The sequence below is a fragment of the Bidens hawaiensis genome, unplaced genomic scaffold, assembly GCF_021521415.1.
Source record: "Bidens hawaiensis isolate Kalapana, Puna unplaced genomic scaffold, B.hawaiensis_p1.1 tig00052934_1, whole genome shotgun sequence".
Classification (NCBI taxonomy): Eukaryota; Viridiplantae; Streptophyta; class Magnoliopsida; order Asterales; family Asteraceae; genus Bidens; species Bidens hawaiensis.
This window is the reverse complement of record NW_027499507.1, coordinates 5,459-24,570: the sequence shown is the minus strand read 5'-3', so window position 1 is coordinate 24,570 and position 19,112 is coordinate 5,459. Positions and strand designations below refer to the sequence as shown.

The window sequence follows — 19,112 nt, the reverse complement described above, 5'->3', positions numbered from 1 at the left end:
TATTAATCTCAGTTGCAACATATATGAAGATTTTCAAAGAAACTAGTTTAAATTAAATAAACAATGAAAGAAATTAGTGGTTTTATGAATTATGATCTTGCGAATCTAAGAAAATGACAAAACAACTAATGAAGCTGTGTTTGATAATATTAATTGAGGGCGAATGGTCAACCACCAAACTAAACTTTTTCTGCATGCCGATTCTTTTCTACACATCTCTCCCTCTCTCTCTTCATAAATAAACGTATAATAGAGAGATTGAAGAGCGAATGGTGCAAAGGACGGTACTGAAGGTGCGATTATCATGTGAGAAATGCTGGAAGAAGATCCTGAAATCAGTTTCTGATCTTGATGGTAATTACACTATTTCTTATGTTATTTAGTACGATAACCACACCACTCCAAAATTAGTCTATAAGTAATCTTAGTGAGTTAATTTTATCTTCGAAATTGATTTGTTTGGTCCTTTACGTTTCCAAATTCAACAGCGTTTGTCCTTTAGCACTAATCACGTTAAATTTCATCGTTAAGTTAGCATGCAAATGAGGGTTTGCTAACTTAACGATGAAATTTAAAAAGGGTTAGGGCTAAAGGACAAACTCTGTTGGATTTGGAAATGTAAATGACAAAACAAATCAATTTTGAAGATAAATGACAGTGCGAAATTGGTACAACCATAAATGACAATTTCTGTAATTATGTCTTATTAAAATACAATACCCGTTGGGCAAGTATGTTCCATGATTTCCATTCTTCTGTTTATACATTTTGTATCCGTTTAGTGAAAAGTTAAAATGCAAATGGAGACAAAAATAAAAATTGTAAGAAGGATTTGTAAAAAAAAAAAATCTTAAAAAAATTAAAAAATAAAACAAAATCTATAACTCAAATATAACTAAAAAAACAAAAAAAAATTAAAAAAATTAAATTGTTTCCACTGTCATTTCCGTTAAAAAAAGATGAAAATACACAATGCCGAGAAAACAAAAATAATAAATAACGAAAATAAATAATAAATAATATCACAAATTCACAATGTTGAGTAATATAACACAATATCTAGAAAAAAAAAAGTAAAACAATGTTGAGTAATATAACACAATATCAAAAAAAAAACCATAGTGTCAAGGAAAAAAACATAATAAATGACGAAAATAAACAAAAAACACAATGATAAATAAAAAAAACTCAATGATATTTTTGCCTCAGCATTGTGTCCTTTTTTTAGAACGAGGAAGATGGTGGAAACATTTTTGTGTTTTTACTTTTTTCATTTTTTTATTAAATTTTGAGTTATGATTTTTTCGTTAAGTTTTTATTATTTTTTTCCTACAAGTCCTTCTCAAGTTTCTTATTTTTGTCTCCTTTTGTAGAATAACATGACTCTCTTTATAAAAAATCATCAAATTACATATCCAACTGAATTTACGTTTTATACAAAATGAAATGAATAAAATGAAGCATTAGTAGACAACAATAAAAGGAAAATAAAATAAAAAAATTTATATGACTATATGGTTGAGGTAACGCGTATATGATTTCGGATAATCATGCCGGGGGTACCACCTAATCCCACACACAACCAACACATATGTAGATAACCATTTAAAATTCTTAAAATAAAACATGTGAATGAAATGCTTTAACATTTTTTTACATAGCATACACATTTGTATGTAAAAAGTAAAATTTATGAGCCACTGGTAATAATTTAAACGATTTAAGTTTGTTATTTTTCTTGTCACCGTAAATACTGCATGTTTAAATAACTTTTAAATAATAATAAGCTAGGACGAAGTCTAAGTCAATCTTGTAATGTTAGTCACGAGCCAAACTTGAGTTTTAGATATTGCACATTAGAGTCGAGCTCTTTTGTGTTAAACGAACAAGGGCGGGCTTCGCTAGGATCATTTATACCTAGTTAACTCATGGAATTGTTTTGAAGATTGACAAGTTCCAGACATATAATTTTGTGGTCTTTCATTTCAACTGACCGTAGGAGTAGATAAGATTGAGATTGATGTAGTCAAAGACACATAAGGGTTACAGGAGATGTTGATCCTTATGCGGTAATTATACAAGCAAGAAAGGTCATAAAATGTGCGGAAGTGGTGACGATTGGACCCCCACCAAAGAAGCCTGAGGAGAAGAAACCTGATGAGAAGCCCGCTATATGTGTGCCGCCCCCTTGTGTTACTTCTGGACCAGTGGCCATTGTTCATGAGATGACTCATGATCCATGTACTACTTGTTCCATTATGTGAAGTTGTGAACACTAATAATTCATGTATGATATTTATATTAGTGTTTGTGTATAATGGACAAATATGATATTACCATATGATTTTTAGACTTTTAGTCCTGTTACATATATGTTCCATCCTTTGATACCTAACTTAAAGGTAGATCGGCTTCAATGCCTTTGAAGGCCGAAAGGCACAAGCACATTGTAAGAGAAAATCATATAGATAATTAAAACATGTGTTTAGTAACAAAAATTGTTTTTCTAGAAAAAAAAATCAAAATATAAGATATTGAAAAATAGGTTTTCAACATGGAGACCTAAAATTTCAAGATAAAAAATGAGATTATATAATTCTCGTTGAAAGTTTTTGTGGTATAATTAAGGCTGAGGGGTGTGGAGCGCGAGAAAGGGCGCGTGAGGCCATTCCCTCGCGCCCCGGGGCGCGAGCACCACACCACCGAGGCGCGAGAGGGGCGCGAGCGCGGATTTCCAGGCGGGCGCAAGAGGGGTAGCGGCTGGGATAACGCGTGAAGTGGCCTGGGAATGCGTAAATAGAGCCGTTGGGCTCTTTGTTTATTAAAAAAAAAAAATTTTTTTCTCTATAAAACCAATATCACATACCAATATCACATACCAATATCACATACCACACCCAAAACCCAAAATCACCCCATCTTTCAAACCTTTTTTTAAAAACATGGCTGGAAATTGGTACCCAAACCTAGATTCAGATTACAGTTACGACGATTTATGGTCGGCACCGGACCAACCGATGTTTTATTCGGGGTCGCAACAATCATCCGGCTTTCAACCATCCAACATACAACCGTCTCCTAACTTTGTTGTTCCGGAGACACAAGAACCAGAAGGTGAAGCTGCGGGACAAAGAAGACGCGTCCACCGGAAAAAAACAAGTTGCAACGGACGGGTCGGGTTCGGCTTCGACTGGAAGGACGAAACGGAAAACCACTCCGTGGTCATCGGATGAGAAGGAAGCCCTGTGTCGGGCTTGGATAGTCATTTCTGAGGATCGGCGTTGCGGTAATTGTTTTAACGTTTTTAAAAATGATTTTTAATAAAAAAGTTAAATAAAAAAGTTAAATGACTTACAAATTTATTTATGCATTTTGCAGCGGACTGGGAGTACAGAGCGGAACGCCGATATGATTTCGGGTCGGTGAACCGAAATCAGAAAATTTGTCGGCTTGTTTACTAATCTGTTCAACAGGAACGCCGGTCGTATGAGACCAAGTGGCAGTGACGATTTGGCGGTTTATAATTTCACTGTCGAAGAGTGGAAGCAGGAGTGCCTGCGGAGGTATGGGACGGTGAAGACGTGGGACGATGTAAAGGTGTGGGAGAGGTTGAGAAGGTGTTCTAAGTGGGTTGAGCTGGTGGCGCCGGACCTTGATGCGGAAGTAGGGCCGAAACGGACTAAAACTAGTTCGTCTGGAGCGTATAGCACTTCCGCCGGGTCGGATTGCCGGGTTGGATTCGACCTAAACGTTGCGGGGGAGGAAACGTCTTCACCGCCGAGGAGGCGGCCATTAGGAAGGGACCCCAGGGGGAAAAAACCGGCTGAGGGGGAAGCCGTAAACATCACCGATCTTGTTGAATCCCTCAATAAATTCAACAAAACCATGGAGGTGGTCTCTAATGACAAAAAGGAAAAAAAAAAGATGAGAGATTTGGACTTCCTTACAAGAGACTTCAGTAACCTAAATCCGGTCGACCAAATGCTGATGGAAAAACAAAAGGAACGTATCCGGAAGAGGTTGATCGAAGAAGACCAAGCCGAAGAATAAGAATAATGTTTTTTTTTAGTACTTTAATTTTTTTTTAGATATTAATGTGTTTTTTTAATTAATGTGTGTTTTTTTAAATAATTTATGAGTTTTTTTAATAATACGTTTTTTTAATACATTTATAAAAAAATAAAAAAAAAACCGCTCGCACCCCCTCTCGCGCCCCTCCACACCAGGGCCCGGGGCGCGAGCACCACAACCAACACCCATCTTATCAAGTTTCTCTCTCTGCCACACGTCACAATATTATTGGCTGGAGCCCCCACTCGCGCCCCCTCTCGCGCCCCCCACACCCCTCAGCCTAATGATTTGATGTGTTATGTCAGTAGGCAGTAGCAAACTCTTTTATATAGGGCCAATGGCAAAAGGCCTAAAACTATTTTGGGCTTACATACCCTTCATATATATTAAATAGAGGTAACATATTGGCCTTAATATTGGTCTTAAGTCTTGAGCTATTACCACAAATATACCAAAACCATTAGACTCTGACTCGGATACAGTCATTAGAAGAATATTTGAACCCAGTTGAGTCCAAAACCTCTTAACATCCAATTCGGCTAGTTGACACCTATTGCCTAACAAATGAACAAGATAAAATTAATTATAAATTATAAAAGTGGTTTTGCGGATCTATCATGGAGCAAGATGACATTCTAATATGGTTGATTTTGGAAATATATAGAGGGGACGGTGAACAATCCAATGACACTTTCTTGTGTCCCTTTTGTACTATTATAATATTAATAATATTATTATTTAGTAGTTATTTTTAATATATAAAGAGTGCAAGTATGTGCATGCTTGTTTGAAGGCCATATGGTGCAAAGGACGGTTTTGAAGGTACAATTATCAGGCGAGAAAAGTAAGAAGAAAATCCTTAAAGCAGTGTCTGGACTTCATGGTAACGTATTTATTTAATAGTTCAGTAACTTTACAATAACAATAATGGTAACAGTAACGGTAACGATTACAGGTGTAGATCATATTGAGCTTGATGTAGCTAAAGGAACTTTAACAGTAACTGGAGACGTGGATCCTTATGAGATAATAATACGAGCAAAGAAGACCGGAAAATTTGTTGAAGTGTTGAAGGTTGGACCTCCGCCGGCACCACCAAAGAAACCCGAAGAGAAGAAGCCACCGGAGAAAAAGCCTGAAGAAAAGAAGCCACTGGAGAAAAAACCCGAAGAGAAGAAGCCCGACCCGAATACTCATATTCAACCTTATAATATCCACAACCCACAGGATTGTGTTATTTGTCAACAAATGGCCATGCTTCATATGAACCGGTGGTAGGAACCGGGTTGCACTTGTACGGTTATGTAATATATTCATAAAATATAAAACTATTATTTATGGATAAAAAAGCAAGTTTTACTCGATGCAATTTGTTTTGTAAGAGACAAAAGGGATTATGGTTTCATACCCCCTTTAGAAACCCTTTAGAAACTATACTCTCCTTTCGAGTATAAACTAATGTAGATTTTCTTATCTTTTTACCTAGAGGGTGTGAAAATTGTATCCCTTCCTAGTTATTGTCTACACTACTATTTTAATATATTTTTTAAAATTGATCTGATCATTTCAATGCTTAATTTGCTTTAAAATAAAATTTTTGAAAAGGGTTTTAGACGAATGGACAATTTAACTTTTTTTGTGTTGCTAGGCCCGATCACTCATGGACCTGAAACTCTGAAAGTTTTGGGCTGTCTAGAACCGGTCTCCGGCCTAGGCCCCAATGTTCATATTTAAGTATTTAACCAATGGATGATGTTACATGTTTAGTTATTGAAATTCCAATGTTAAAAGCTCATTTTACCTTGAAATACATATTACAAGAATATGCTTAGACATTAAATTATCTTGCTTTGAATTAAGATAGATGCCGAATCCACGGCTTCACTCAAATGGTTCAAACAGAATTGATTAATTCATAGGCATCATCTAACCGAAAGGTTAGAAATGAACCGAAAGGTTCAAGAACAAACGTTCTTTACAATCTTCAAAACTTTCAGTCCTTATGAACCTAGACATTCTTAAATAATAAAAATTGTTACACATAAAAAGGCAACAAATAAAAGCTAGCCAAAATTAAGGGAATTAAAATTACTAATAATTTCATATTATTATCTTGTAACTCATTTCCCAATCTTCACTCCAATGAATCCACCTCATTAACCATATCGGATTAGTTCAAATTATGTGTGCTATTGCTCTTGCATCATACTCTCCCTCTTGAAGAAAGACTCGACCTCGAGTCTTGTAAAAGCTAGTTTTTCACATTTTTCTTTTTTTTTTCTTTTTTTTAAAGATAGATAGATAGATAGATTGCTATCATTGAAAGGATAATACTCCTCCCCAAAGTTTCAATCCCGGACATGAAACCCTAGTTTAGTTTCCTTCAACGATTGCACCCCGTAAGTCGAAAAGGATTCTTTTAATGCCTCTAGCGGCGGATCTGCAAATAGAAACCCATCTCTTCCCCGAGTATGTGAACCACCAATGTTTTTGTCGATGCCTCGGTTGGCGACTCTTCGAACAAGGAAACACTTGCCTTCACGTAGAGCCATTTGAACAACCAAAGCTTTGATATCAAATGATGTCGAATCCACTGCTTCACTCAAATGGCTCAAACACAATTGATTAATTCATAGACTTCATCTAACCGAAAGGTTAGAAACGAACCGAAAGGTTCAAGAACAAACGTTCTTTACAATCTTTTAATCTTCAAAACTATCAATCCTTATGAACCTAGACATTCTTAAATAATAAACTCCTTGCTTAAACTCCTTGTGTTTAGTGGCAGGAAATTATATCAAATTCATTGCTTAAACTCCTTGTGTCGGTTGATTAGTTTTGTATTGATTGATCGGTGCTTGTTTGATTCTAGACTTTGTGTTTAGGGTTTTTTTGCGGTAGGTGCCACCGTAGGGTTTTGTTGCATGATTATTGGATTAAGTACATCGGTTAGGCTCCTTCTTAGAGACCGAGAGGTGATAAGAAGTTAGGGTTGTCTCATTGCCTTTGCATGCTAGAATAAGGATTGCGCGAGAGCGAGTTTGTTTCTTGTTAGGTTTAGGTGTTTTGAGCGACTAGTTGATCTATTTTGGTTTAAGTTGAATTGTTCTTCTATCATTGGTTGTGTAGTATTCATTGCCATTAGGGTCGAGTGTTGGTGAGACCGAGAGGTGATCTATCATTAGAACACGTTAGCAATTATTTCCCGGTTTGGTCGTTTTAGCCGATTTTGAGTAGTTTAGGCTTGTTGAGTGAGACTGAGAGGTGATCCAGTGAGCCCGAGCGATCCTTAGTCGTGTCATCTTTAGGAACCAGTGTCTAGATATCATTCAATCCATTAGCTTATCAGGCCTACAATTTGATTTAGACATAGGTAGACGTTTTTCTCCATCATAAGTTAACACAGTTAGTTCCCTGTTAAGTTTTCTATTTTTGGTAAGTTTTATCAGTCAGTTAGGTTAGTTCGGTTAAGTAATTAAAAATCAAAAATCAATTAAATATTATTCTAAGGTAGGTTTTGTCTAGGGTTAGTAATCGTTAGCGTCTTACGTGTCCACGTGTTCGATAATCGAACTTCCTAGGTCTATACTACTTGCGATCGGTACACTTGCTGATTGTGTGTGGTTTAGGATTTTCGTTTTATATTTAAAGCTTAGTTGTGAGGGTCATTGTTATAGGGTTATCCGACGCACATCAGATTCCTAGAATGCGAGGTTGTTACTTAACAATCAATCAATACTATTATTCCTAGTTCTTCCCACTAAATCTCGATTGTCAACGACACCAAGAACATATGGCTCAAAACTAGATATAAACAATATGGACAAGCTACAAACAATCACACAAACACATATTATACTAACATTGACATTTAGATAATCAATCCAAGTTCAAGAACAATAAACAAAAGTGTTTTGCAAATAACCTTACATCCCGAGAGAAATACCATAGAACTAGCCACTCATGGCTCGAGAGATCATTGTTGCATCAAGTATCTTGTTACTAGCAATCCCAAACATAAACAAATGAATACAATGACCCAAAATAGTGTTCTTGTCTTCCAAAATCGCCTTTAGGCCGTCCCAAGTGAAAAGGTATGTGAAAAGGCAACAAAAAACGGCCTAATAAGAAGACATGCAAGTGGCCCTACGCCCCGGACCGTGGTCCACGGTCTAGACCGTGGGTCACGGTCCATCCACGTTGTATAAAATGACCACTGTACGGTGAAAACTGTCTGATTGGAGCTAGGTTGACCGTGGTCCACGATGTTGACCGTGGGCCACGGTGGAGCTTTTGCTCATTTTCTTGTTTTCTTCATATCTTTCTCGTTTCAACTCCGTTTTCTTAGCCGTTTTCGCCCACGTTCTCGTAATTTCATCCTCTACCTCCTCCTAACTGCAAACATATGAGTAACCATAGTCAACTAATTCCATGAAATTAAGTTGGTTAAGCCAATGCATTTATATCTTTTAACTCGCTTAACGGCTTCCCTACGTCACTCGTCAGCATCATAAGATAATTAGCAATCGACATTGTATCTTGGGGATGTTCGTGACCCTTCATCACAACCCGTTCATGAACTCGGATACTATTTCAAGTAAAGTGTTTTATTTTTAAACCGAATGAATCGAGCTAGCTTGAACTTTACTTGAACCAACTCTAAGTTTAAAATTTCAAATTAGTTGATGATTTTAAGCTGCACTAACCTTGACTAGGCTTAATTTGTCTCATGAATACGTACCTCTTCACAATATTTAAGGAAAGTCATGTCGACAACAAAGTTAGCGATCCAATGAGAGTGTGTGAACTATCATTAAACATTTCATTGAATTAATATATCGGCTTAACAAATGATGAAAGTATGTAACAAAAAGAAAATTTTAAAAAGAAAAAAATATATATAAAAAATGCTTGTCGTGCTTAAAATTTAAAATACTCTTTGCCATGTTCGGCTTACCATGGCCGATGGGTCGCTTGGGCAATTGGACTGGATTAAGACTACCACTTAATTAACAGAGGTGTACAAATAACCAACTTTCTTTATTAACCGGAATGGTTTTAAAACTGATTCGGAATTGGTCAACATGGTTAAAACCGGATTGGATTGGAACTAGATTGCATGAAAACAGTTTTCGAAACCAATTAAAAACTATTTTTTTTTATTGCAACAATGTTAAGTTCGTTGACGCCTATTCAACGCTAACGAAAGATTGTGATTGACCACATTTGGATGCTATTGCTAAATAGCGTTTTTAAATAAGAGATTAAAGAGTATTACTGAGTGATGTAATTAAACAAACACATCCGATACCTATACAAAACAAACGAGAGGCAAAAACGTCATTTGGACAAAAAAAATTGACTCTATAAGTATTTAGAAAACGAAAAAATAGCTAGTTTTTTTTAAACCGAATCTAAGATCCCAAAATAACAATAAAAAATTGTTATTTATTTTTTTTTTATAAAAATAACTATATTTTTAAATATGTCCCGATTACCCTGTATATAACTATTTACATAATCGTGCATCCGTACGCAATTATACACATACGATACCTTTTTGTTTGCACATTGCGTAACATGATACATGATATCTTACATATATTACATAATATCACATGTAATTATTTACATCAATTGCATAATATTGTATGTAATTATTTATATATGTTATGTAATATTACACGTAACTAGGATATATCGCGTATTCGCGTATAATACACGGGTGATTAAAAAATACAACAAAAAAGTAAAATTTAATAATATACGTAATAACATACCTTGCCGTCTCAAAAGCATATTAAAATATATTTATATGTCTAAAAATATGTTTAATACAACATATTTTTATCTTATGGATTCATAATAACATATCTTATGGAAGAATTATTTTGTTTTAATAGTTTTAATAGGTAGATTAAAAATAAATAGCTTATTAGATGTAAATTATAATTTTGAAAATTGTTGAGCTGGAATCCTATGTGGATAACTTAATTAAAGGCCATATAGAAACTATATGTTGCTTTAATACGATAGTTGGATTAATTATATACATAATAAAATGCAACACTATACGTGATTAGATGCAGATTTATGTGGAAACTAGGTTAATAACCCATGCAATTTACGGGCTGAATAAAGAATATAGCATCAATTTAAAAATGTTTATATACATGGTATAATTTATGAATGTATAACAATTTCTAATATATGAAATTAAATATTACATTATATATAAATTTGAAAAAAGATTAAATACAGAAATTGTTTATAAAACCTTCAAATATCTCATTGTACATAACATAAGTGGTTTTCCCATATTAATTATTCAATGGTACGAAAGGATAACTTTAAAGTTTTAAAATGGTAAAATAAATCACGAGTCAAGCCAAGTTTCACTAAATTTTCATATAAGGCAAATTTTAGGTATTTAGATGTACACACGCTTGAAAATAGACTTTTAATAGTTTAGGCATATGTTAGTTGTTTTACGCAAATCAAAAGAATCTTTATAATAATAATATTTTAAAATAAAGTATTTAAAAAATTAGTTTAAAAAACGTAATAAATAAATAAACATTAAACGGGAAATCACATTAAATGAGAGTTAATGAAAATTTAATTTAGAAATTTTAAAAATAATATAATAAATATAGCAAATTAATTTAATAGATTTAAATAGGGTTTAATTTTAGAAATAGCTTATGTATCATATTATGTGGACACTTTAAAAAGATGTCATGTGTCCACATTATTTTACTTTAATATATTAGTAAGATATATCCCCTCGAGTGTATGTTAATTCCCTAAGAAGTTTAATTTATATATATATTAATTTGCAACTTTCTTAAGCTTTAGAGGTTGTACCACCATCTTTAAACCTGCCATAGTGACCGTCGTCTTCGAGCTCCGGTACCACCATCTTTAAACCTGCCATAGTGACCGTCGTCTTCAACTGTACGCACGCCTACTGTTGCCGGTTCCATTTGGAAACCCTAGATGGCGGCAGCGTGACGGCGGCGGTGTTTTATGAAACAGGGGTCCGTTAGTGAGGTTGTGGCATGTGTTGTTCCATCTAAATCTAAGTGGCGGCAGTGGTTCGGTGGCCGTCAAAACCTAGAACTGATGTGGTTAGCCCTAAATATGGAATGCTTAATGAATGATGCCTTATAAAGTTATAAGTTACTGTTTGTGATGTTTTATTTGGTATTGTATGAGGCTGATTGTTGTGTTTTGTTGTATTGTTTTTTCCCGTTATATCTGTTCATTTGGGGCCTTTATGTGGCCACTGTTGAAGCGATGATGGTTTCCTGAGATTCGGCATGTGTGTAGCTATTTTTGACCTTTTTATTTGTGTTTGTAATAGCACATGAAACCTCTTGCTAAGAACATGAGGTGTGTAGCGTCTATTGTTACGTTACACGCAGTGCACATGAGGTGTTCGATGAAGTGCACGTCTGTCTGTTTGGGTTTTAGAAAGGCTGTGATGGTTTTTCTGAGCCTAGGTACGGTGCACATAAGGTGTTAGACGGAATGCTTTCACGATTGTGCTACACCTTTTGGGTTGTTTTTTGGGCGATGATGATGACGGACTGTTGGCATGGTGACTGTGGTGCTTGGAAACAAGCAACCACAATTGCAGCCATGAATATGATCTGAGCCTCAAGTTATGATTTCAGCCTTATGTAAACATGGGCTCATAATCCATCTAAGCATACCAATTTGAATCTAAGAATTGGTGAAACCATGGAAGTAGTTTGTGGAAAAACGTGAGATGTAATTTTGGGATTATTCTTTACTAATATGTCTTCTGCATATTCTACAAATATAATTAGATTTGCAACTTAAAAATGCAAGTTTGAGATGTGATTATTTGCATCTGCTTAGTAAACCATTTTCATTTCTTAGTATGTAATGCATGTTTTAAAATTTCTAAAGGTACTTGGTGCGATGAGAGGAATGTCGGGGCTGCTATGGGAAACATCCTAACTTTATCCATATGAGGTATATATTCATTTCACCTGTCACTGTAATCTTTACATATTTTATGCATATTGATTGGTTAGATTCATATTCATATATTATTCAAGAAAACATGTTGGTGAGTTTGTGTTGAAAGTTAACCTTTTGTTTTAATTATCCAGGGTATTCACTTTTGGGGTCTCTTAATTCCTGAATGCCATAAGGTACTGCCAGTTGTGTAACCTAAGGGAGAGTTGTTAGCAGATTATCTTTGGCTTCTATTGAGTGGAAAGGTAAAGTGATTATGTTTGACTTAAATGGTGTCATAATGAGGTCTTTAAGAAAGCGATCTTTTGGAGAAAACATTAGACACTTTCTTGCTTCATCATCCTTTTAAGTTAGTAAAACCCAATTTTATTAACAATTTGATGGTGTGAAATATGTGCATTTTAAGACAACAGTTCTATAGATTTGGGACGACACGAATGGTGAAGTCGAGACATCTTTGACATGGACAAAATGGAAGAGGTTCTTATTGTAATTTTAGCACAATTTGTTTTTGTTATTTATCTTTTAAAAGTTTTGTAACCTATTGTATGAGTCTTGGTAGCAAGAATGAACGTGTCTGTTTGTATGTTGGAACCTATGTAAACTTTATATTGTGTATTATGTAGCATGGTGATAGAACTAAGGTGCCTTGCAAATTTTAGACCATTGGTCAGTTTCACATCAGACGTTATTGTTATAGGCAGAGAGCCTAAAAAGTATCTTTAAAATTGTAATTTGTATTTTTTTTTCCAGCCTTACGCCCCCCGCGTTGCAGCGGGACTAAATACTAGTTGTATATATAAAAGAGTCCATAGGAAGTATATAGAAATGAGAGTGCATGAGAAGTTTTGAAAAGTAAACAAAGTGAGCCCACCCCCAATACTATAAAATTTACGTATTTCAGACAACCAAAACCACCCCTCATCTTCATTTCCTTACCAATACATTTTTAAAATGGCATCTGAATCGAAACTCGCCATGGCGAAAACAGTTGTATCCACCATGGGATCCGTTGCCGCAGCGTTGATGGTCATTCGCAGCGTTGCTCATGATTACTTGCCTAGCTCCTGAATTCCAAGACTATCTTTATTTCAGCTTCCGCAGTTTCATCAATAACTTATTCGGACAGCTGACCATGGTGATATACGAAGTCGATGGAATTCAAGAAAACGAAATGTATAACGCCACAGCACAATACCTAAGCTCCCGAAATTCTCCTGAAGTCCCACGTTTGAAGATCACCAAAAACCCTAGCGAGAAAAACATCAATGTTGCAACTGAAATCAGCGATCGGTTTGTTGATGTGTACAATGGAGTCAAATTCAAGTGGTCTTTGGTTTCTAAGAAGCTACCGACGAAAGAATATTACAAGGTGGCTATCATAGAGTTATGTTATCAGGATTCCTTAACTTTATCGATGGTTTATGGTCAAGTTGCGGTGATGAGAGAATCATCATATTCACCACAACAGCTTCATCTGAACAAATGAACGCTCTAGCACTATGCAGAATGCCAACAGCTTCATCTGAACAAATTCATTACTCATTAGTGAACAACTAAACAAATAGACTATAGAAGATTTAGAAATTATATGGGTTAATTTGAGTCATCTATTTTAACTAAAAGGGTCACTTGAAATTTCATCTTCGGGTCAAAATGGGCCAACAAATTTAAATAAATGGGTCGATGTGGGTTAGTGTCCTAAGAAAATGTGACAGGTTCAGGTCGGATAGGTTTCGGCACAAAACGGGTTTTGGATTGGAACGAGTTCGAAGGTTTCGGCTCGGAACAGGTTTCGAGCCGACACAAGTTTTCACACAGGATGGGTTCGGTTCGGTTCGGTTCGGTTTTGGTTTCTTTTCGTCGATTTTTTTGATTTCGACTAATTTCTTGAGGGGGTTTTTTTTTTGAACGAGGACAACGGATAAAACATTTTAGTTTTTTTACTTTTTTTTGTTTTTGATTTATATTTTGAGGTATGATTTTTTTATTATTTTTTTTTAATTTTTAGGGGTTTTTGATCTTAGTAGAAAACCCCTCAGAAAAATAAAAAACCATAACTCAAAATATAAATAAAAATCATAATTTCTAAAAAAACTAAAATGTTTCCGCTGTTATCTTTGTAAAAAAAAAACCCCTCGAAATCCGTTCCGACACTAACCTGTTCCCACCCAAACCGAAACAACCATTTTTTCAATTGACCCGTTCTGACCCTAACCTATTCCAACCCTAACCCGTTTCAGCCCATGACCCGTTCGACCCACCCAACCCATTTGCAATCATTAAGTTAAACCAATGGCAAGTTTGATTTTGGACCCAATTCAACTTGAAGGAAAATCAAGAATGACAACTTAGCATACAAGTACTATAATAGGCAAACATATAATATAAAATTAGACGGCTTTCATGTCATATATCATAGAACAGAATACGACTCGGATGGCATCAAATTACAAATAAAACATGAGCTCAGAATAAACAACTAAATCAAAGATTTTTAACATTTCACTGATCAAAAGCCTAACTTACACACTGCGCCCCACCCATAGGTTACCAAAATCAATTAAACTAAATGATTTACTTGACCATAACCGACTGCAGTTTGGCGTTCCAATCTGAATTGAGAATTATGGCATCTTAAGGTGTCGTCTGGATGATGTTCTGTACTTAGGTTTCCATCCTAGGATGTTTGTTTTAAGAATACTAGTTGACCCGAAAAAGCCCATAACTTTTACTTTTTTATACCTTCTAACATGTTTTCTCTTATTCCTCTTTCGCTTCCTTGCGTTGCCCTTGGCACTGCTTTCAACACTCTCATAACCTTCCTGCCCCTGTTGCATTGCACGAATATGTAAACAGAAATTAGGACATTTTAGCATCAGCATAATATACGCATACATAACGTCATAAATGGATATTTAGATCGAACCTTGACGTGTCCCTCATAATTATGAAAATAGGGATGGGGGGATTCGAGACTCTTGACATATCTACTAGCACGCATATTGCGCCCAGCAATGGACACGTGTTTACCATCATCAACACTGTACACATGAGTAGGCAAGTCCTCCACCACCACTACCACCAAGTGTGCAATATCATGCTTGCTCTCACAATGATTATTGTGACAATCCTCGATTTCGGGTTAAATTGTATTTATTTTGTATTTGTTTTTATGTTGTAAACCGACCCGATTTATATCCCGAACATTTCAAATATATAAAATATTGGATTTTATGTTACTAAAACATTCCCGCTTGTCTAATTTGAAAAACCCCTTTTACGGATTCGAAAACGGACTTAAAACGCTCAAGACACATCAAAAACGAACTTCCGGACGCGAACCGACGTGCTGACCAGCAGCAGATCAGCAGGACCAGCAGCCCATTTTTTTATTTTTTATTTTTTTGTTGTTTTGTGACTTGTCTTGACCCCTCTTGCATGCAAACCTTGATATCACACCCCATGCTTGACCCTTTCAACCCACTCTATATATACACACCTATCCCCTTCATTAATCCTTGCTCATTCATCTCTTTCTCTTCCAATTCTCAAGCATTCAAAGGTGTTCTTCATATTTTTTTTGGCAGTTTGACTTTTCAAAGTCAAACTAACCATAGTCTTACATTATAATCAACTTGTTAACACTTATTTATACTTGAAGATTGTGATACAACATATATATAATAGCACCCTTTGTACATTCGGTGGGTATTTCTCGGGTCTCGGTCGGTTAAGTGTCCGGCCCATAAGACAAAGCTACATGGAGGACTCGTAGTAGTCCTTGATTATATATATTTTCCGCATCTAACTATCAAACTAGTTATACTTGTTTAACTTCTGCTCATCTTAGTTTTATTTTACATTTTGAGTTCCATGGTTATGGGATTGTAGAGACTAGCCTCGGTTATTCCGTAAATAGCTCCAAACCGGAAGCCGAACTCTTGTTTACTAGTTTGTTTAAATAGTTGTATAAACATGTTTTATGTAAGATTTGAGTTTCTAAAATCATTTTAATTAGTTCCATGGTTATGGGTTTGTATAATCTAACCTTGGTCTTATCCCGAAACAAGATCCGAACCGAAAACCGAACTTTCGTTTAAAGACTTTGTTGTTGACTTTTTGTATGTAAAACTTTGGTATTATTATTTATAAATTATTTTACAAGTTCTATGATGTTTGGACATGTGGTAACCATTCTTGGCCTTATTCCAAGATAAAAACCGAACCAAACCGAACTAAACCAAGTTTACTCGCTTAAGACACACAAGTGTGTTTTTAACCATTAAAGCTTATATATTTCTTTAAAAATACTTTATAAACTGATTTTAATTATTTTCACAAAGTACTCGGAATGTTGAATCCAACTTGATCTTATAACAAAGTTTGGACCGACTAAACCGAACACTCGATTAACGGACGTTGTTAGTTCTAAAACAATAGAACTACATACTTGGTTAAGTCTCTTTAAGATTTATTGAGTTATCTCATACATTTATTATTTTGAGAAAGTTGACTTTGGGTTTGGTCAAGTCACCAAGACCCGAACCGACCACCCGAACACTCGTTAAAACTCGTTTTAGTATCTATATTATAAAGGGACTTGTTTTCTTGCATTTTTACCCACCTTATTACTTAACATAGGTTGAGTAAAATTAAGGGCTAGATACTTTAACCCGGTTTCGAGCAAACTTACATTTTTAAAGGACTATTATTATAATTTCTTAAATATTTACATTTTAAACCTTAAACTTTAAATTGTTTATATTTCTTATCATTTATTTTCATTTAAAGACTTCCAAGACAACTTTTCTAATACAAGACTTCTCCTTTAGGCTTCGTTCGTTAAACTCATCGTTCCGGTTAATCTCCAAATCATCAAATCTTTCAAGTTTATTACTTGAATGTGAGTACTTTCATCCCCCGTTTTCACTCTTTTATATTTTGGGGGTGACATTGCAAACTTATTCAAATCCAAATGATTTATACTTGAGTCGTAAACCACAAACTTTATTGTATACTTCACTTAAATAAATGCTCGATTTGGTGATTATATGCTTATATGCTTATATGCTTAAGTGCTAATGTATTTACCACTTTTGGATGGTTGATTTATAAATCCGAGTATATCTGGCATCCCCTTATAGAAAGGTGTCGTTAATGTATTCTTATTAACGATTTCATACAAAATCTGAGTATATTTGGCATCCCCTTATAGAAAGGTGTCGTTAATGTATTCTTATTAACGATTTCATTTATCTAAATTGTTGCTATTATTTATTGTTTTGTATACAAGTTGTGGAATTTCATATTATATATCTATTGTTCAAAAACTATGAAATTGCTCACCAACCTTTGTGTTGACAAAATCTATTTATGCAATGTTACAGGTTTGACTTTAGGTTGACTCGAGGACTTGAAGAAAAAAAAACGTTATCGAGACTATTAGGATATTAGCAAAACAAACAATATATTATTTACTATGATTTGAATTTGGTTATTGTATGAACAAGTTATGTGACTCTTTGTGTTTTTATGAATTTAAATGAGTTGATTAAATATTGTCACTTAATAGTGTCGTGTGCGATGAACAATCGGTTAAACCCCGACGTTTCCGTCGTGGTCGGGGTGTGACAATTATCATCATATATCTCCCACTTGTTGTTTTTCATTACCCATTTCCTACAAGGCAAAGGATCCAAATCGTTATACGAGGCAGCCGAATTGTCGTATAAGCATAGACATTCTTCTATAACCCCCAGCATGCAATTGTTTACACCGCCATCGATGTCGCATTCAAATTCTTCATGTGTAGGTTGAGGGATTTCTCTAAATTCATCTGTAGATAAATCCAAAGAAACAATGACTTTCTCCTTTCCCGATCCAGCACTCATAAACCAATGAAGTGCTCCCCCACATAAGACACCATTACTTTCATCCAAGCACATATACTTGACTTCTCCGATGGCTTTCCAAGTATTTGATTTCAATGTCAAGACATGAAAGACGGCCCGCAGTTCCTCTTAAGCTTCCCTGAAGCCTACAACAACCTTGTAGTCATTGGCGGAAGAGTCATAACCAAAACCCCACAATGCCAGGCTTCCGTATCTAAAGCAGTCATGAGGCCCATAGGGCGGCGTTGGCAGTCTCTTGAGCTCTCTAGTCAAAGGATTGGTCACTACCAACTCAAGGTCCATAGTAGAAAGGCATACCAGACCATTACATGAGCCAATAATAAATGATTTATTGCGGGAAAAGTACTCCTCATCTTCATCTAAAGTTGCCAAGGAACCGATCCTTCTATGTCCAAGTTGACGATTGTCACGATCACTCTTGTGAGAATGGTTCAAGTGATGTTTACCAAAACTTGGACTGGATATAAGAGATCGCCATGACTTACATACGATTTTGCATCGAATTAGATCTTCCGCATCCAAACGTACCAGTATCTGCTCCACCGCATCAAACACAAGCTCTGCCATTCAAACCCTAATAGCTAGCTCCAGGTGCACCGGCGAACGTAAGCGTATGTTATATATGTATATGCGAAAATAATAATATTACAGCCCAAGCCCAATTGAAAAGAATGAGTAATTAGGGATGATAATTCTCGGTTGTAATATGACATTTATTTTGTACCATTAATAAGTTCTGCATGTGCCTTACATTAATACATTGGCATGTTTTTTTAGTTTTACAAAATAATAATGCATTACAATATACCAAAAGGGATTTTCTTCTAGTATTGGTGTTAGCTAAACAAAATATACGCGGTTACTGAATACAAAATAGCAATGTTGTTACGTACTGCTTGCTGTCGGTTCCATCAAGTTGCCCTTTCTTGCCTCAAGAAATTAGACATGTTTAATGTTTGTTGTGTTAGTTTTGTAAATGGATGCTTCGGTATTGGTACATCTTACACTCCTCAGACCCTATCATAACTTTGCTATTGATAGGATTTACCGAGGACAACGACGACGATGATGATGATGAATTCGTTGCCTAATTGCTAGAACTCGATTTTATTATGT

General features: G+C 35.3%; 2 protein-coding genes, 1 long non-coding RNA gene and 1 pseudogene across 3 annotated transcripts; 3 read left to right on the top strand and 1 right to left on the bottom strand.

Annotated features, from left to right (window-relative positions):
- Positions 1-269: 269 nt before the first annotated feature.
- On the top strand, positions 270-2,264 carry LOC143599816 (heavy metal-associated isoprenylated plant protein 43-like; annotated as a pseudogene).
- Positions 2,265-4,861: 2,597 nt separating this feature from the next.
- On the top strand, positions 4,862-5,419 carry LOC143599815 (heavy metal-associated isoprenylated plant protein 2-like). Its single transcript, XM_077077682.1, has 2 exons — positions 4,862-4,954; positions 5,027-5,419. The coding sequence occupies exons 1-2, from the start codon at positions 4,870-4,872 to the stop codon at positions 5,347-5,349; spliced, it is 408 nt and encodes a 135-aa protein (XP_076933797.1). The 5' UTR covers positions 4,862-4,869; the 3' UTR covers positions 5,350-5,419.
- A 6,514-nt stretch (positions 5,420-11,933) lies between these two features.
- On the top strand, positions 11,934-12,606 carry LOC143599814 (uncharacterized). Its single transcript, XR_013147357.1, has 3 exons — positions 11,934-12,075; positions 12,216-12,286; positions 12,320-12,606. It is a non-coding gene; the product is annotated as an uncharacterized LOC143599814 (long non-coding RNA).
- A 5,498-nt stretch (positions 12,607-18,104) lies between these two features.
- LOC143599818 (F-box protein CPR1-like) lies at positions 18,105-18,563 on the bottom strand. The gene has a single exon (XM_077077683.1). It carries the CDS (start codon positions 18,561-18,563, stop codon positions 18,105-18,107), a length of 459 nt encoding a protein of 152 aa, XP_076933798.1.
- Positions 18,564-19,112: the final 549 nt, after the last annotated feature.

Coding starts and splice junctions, on each gene's coding strand:
- LOC143599818 (XM_077077683.1), bottom strand. CDS start 18,563: ATGGCAGAGCTTGTGTTTGATGCGGTGGAGCAGATACTGGTACGTTTG.
- LOC143599815 (XM_077077682.1), top strand. CDS start 4,870: ATGGTGCAAAGGACGGTTTTGAAGGTACAATTATCAGGCGAGAAAAGT. Junction 4,955..5,026: donor AGCAGTGTCTGGACTTCATG/GTAACGTATTTA, acceptor TAACGATTACAG/GTGTAGATCATATTGAGCTT.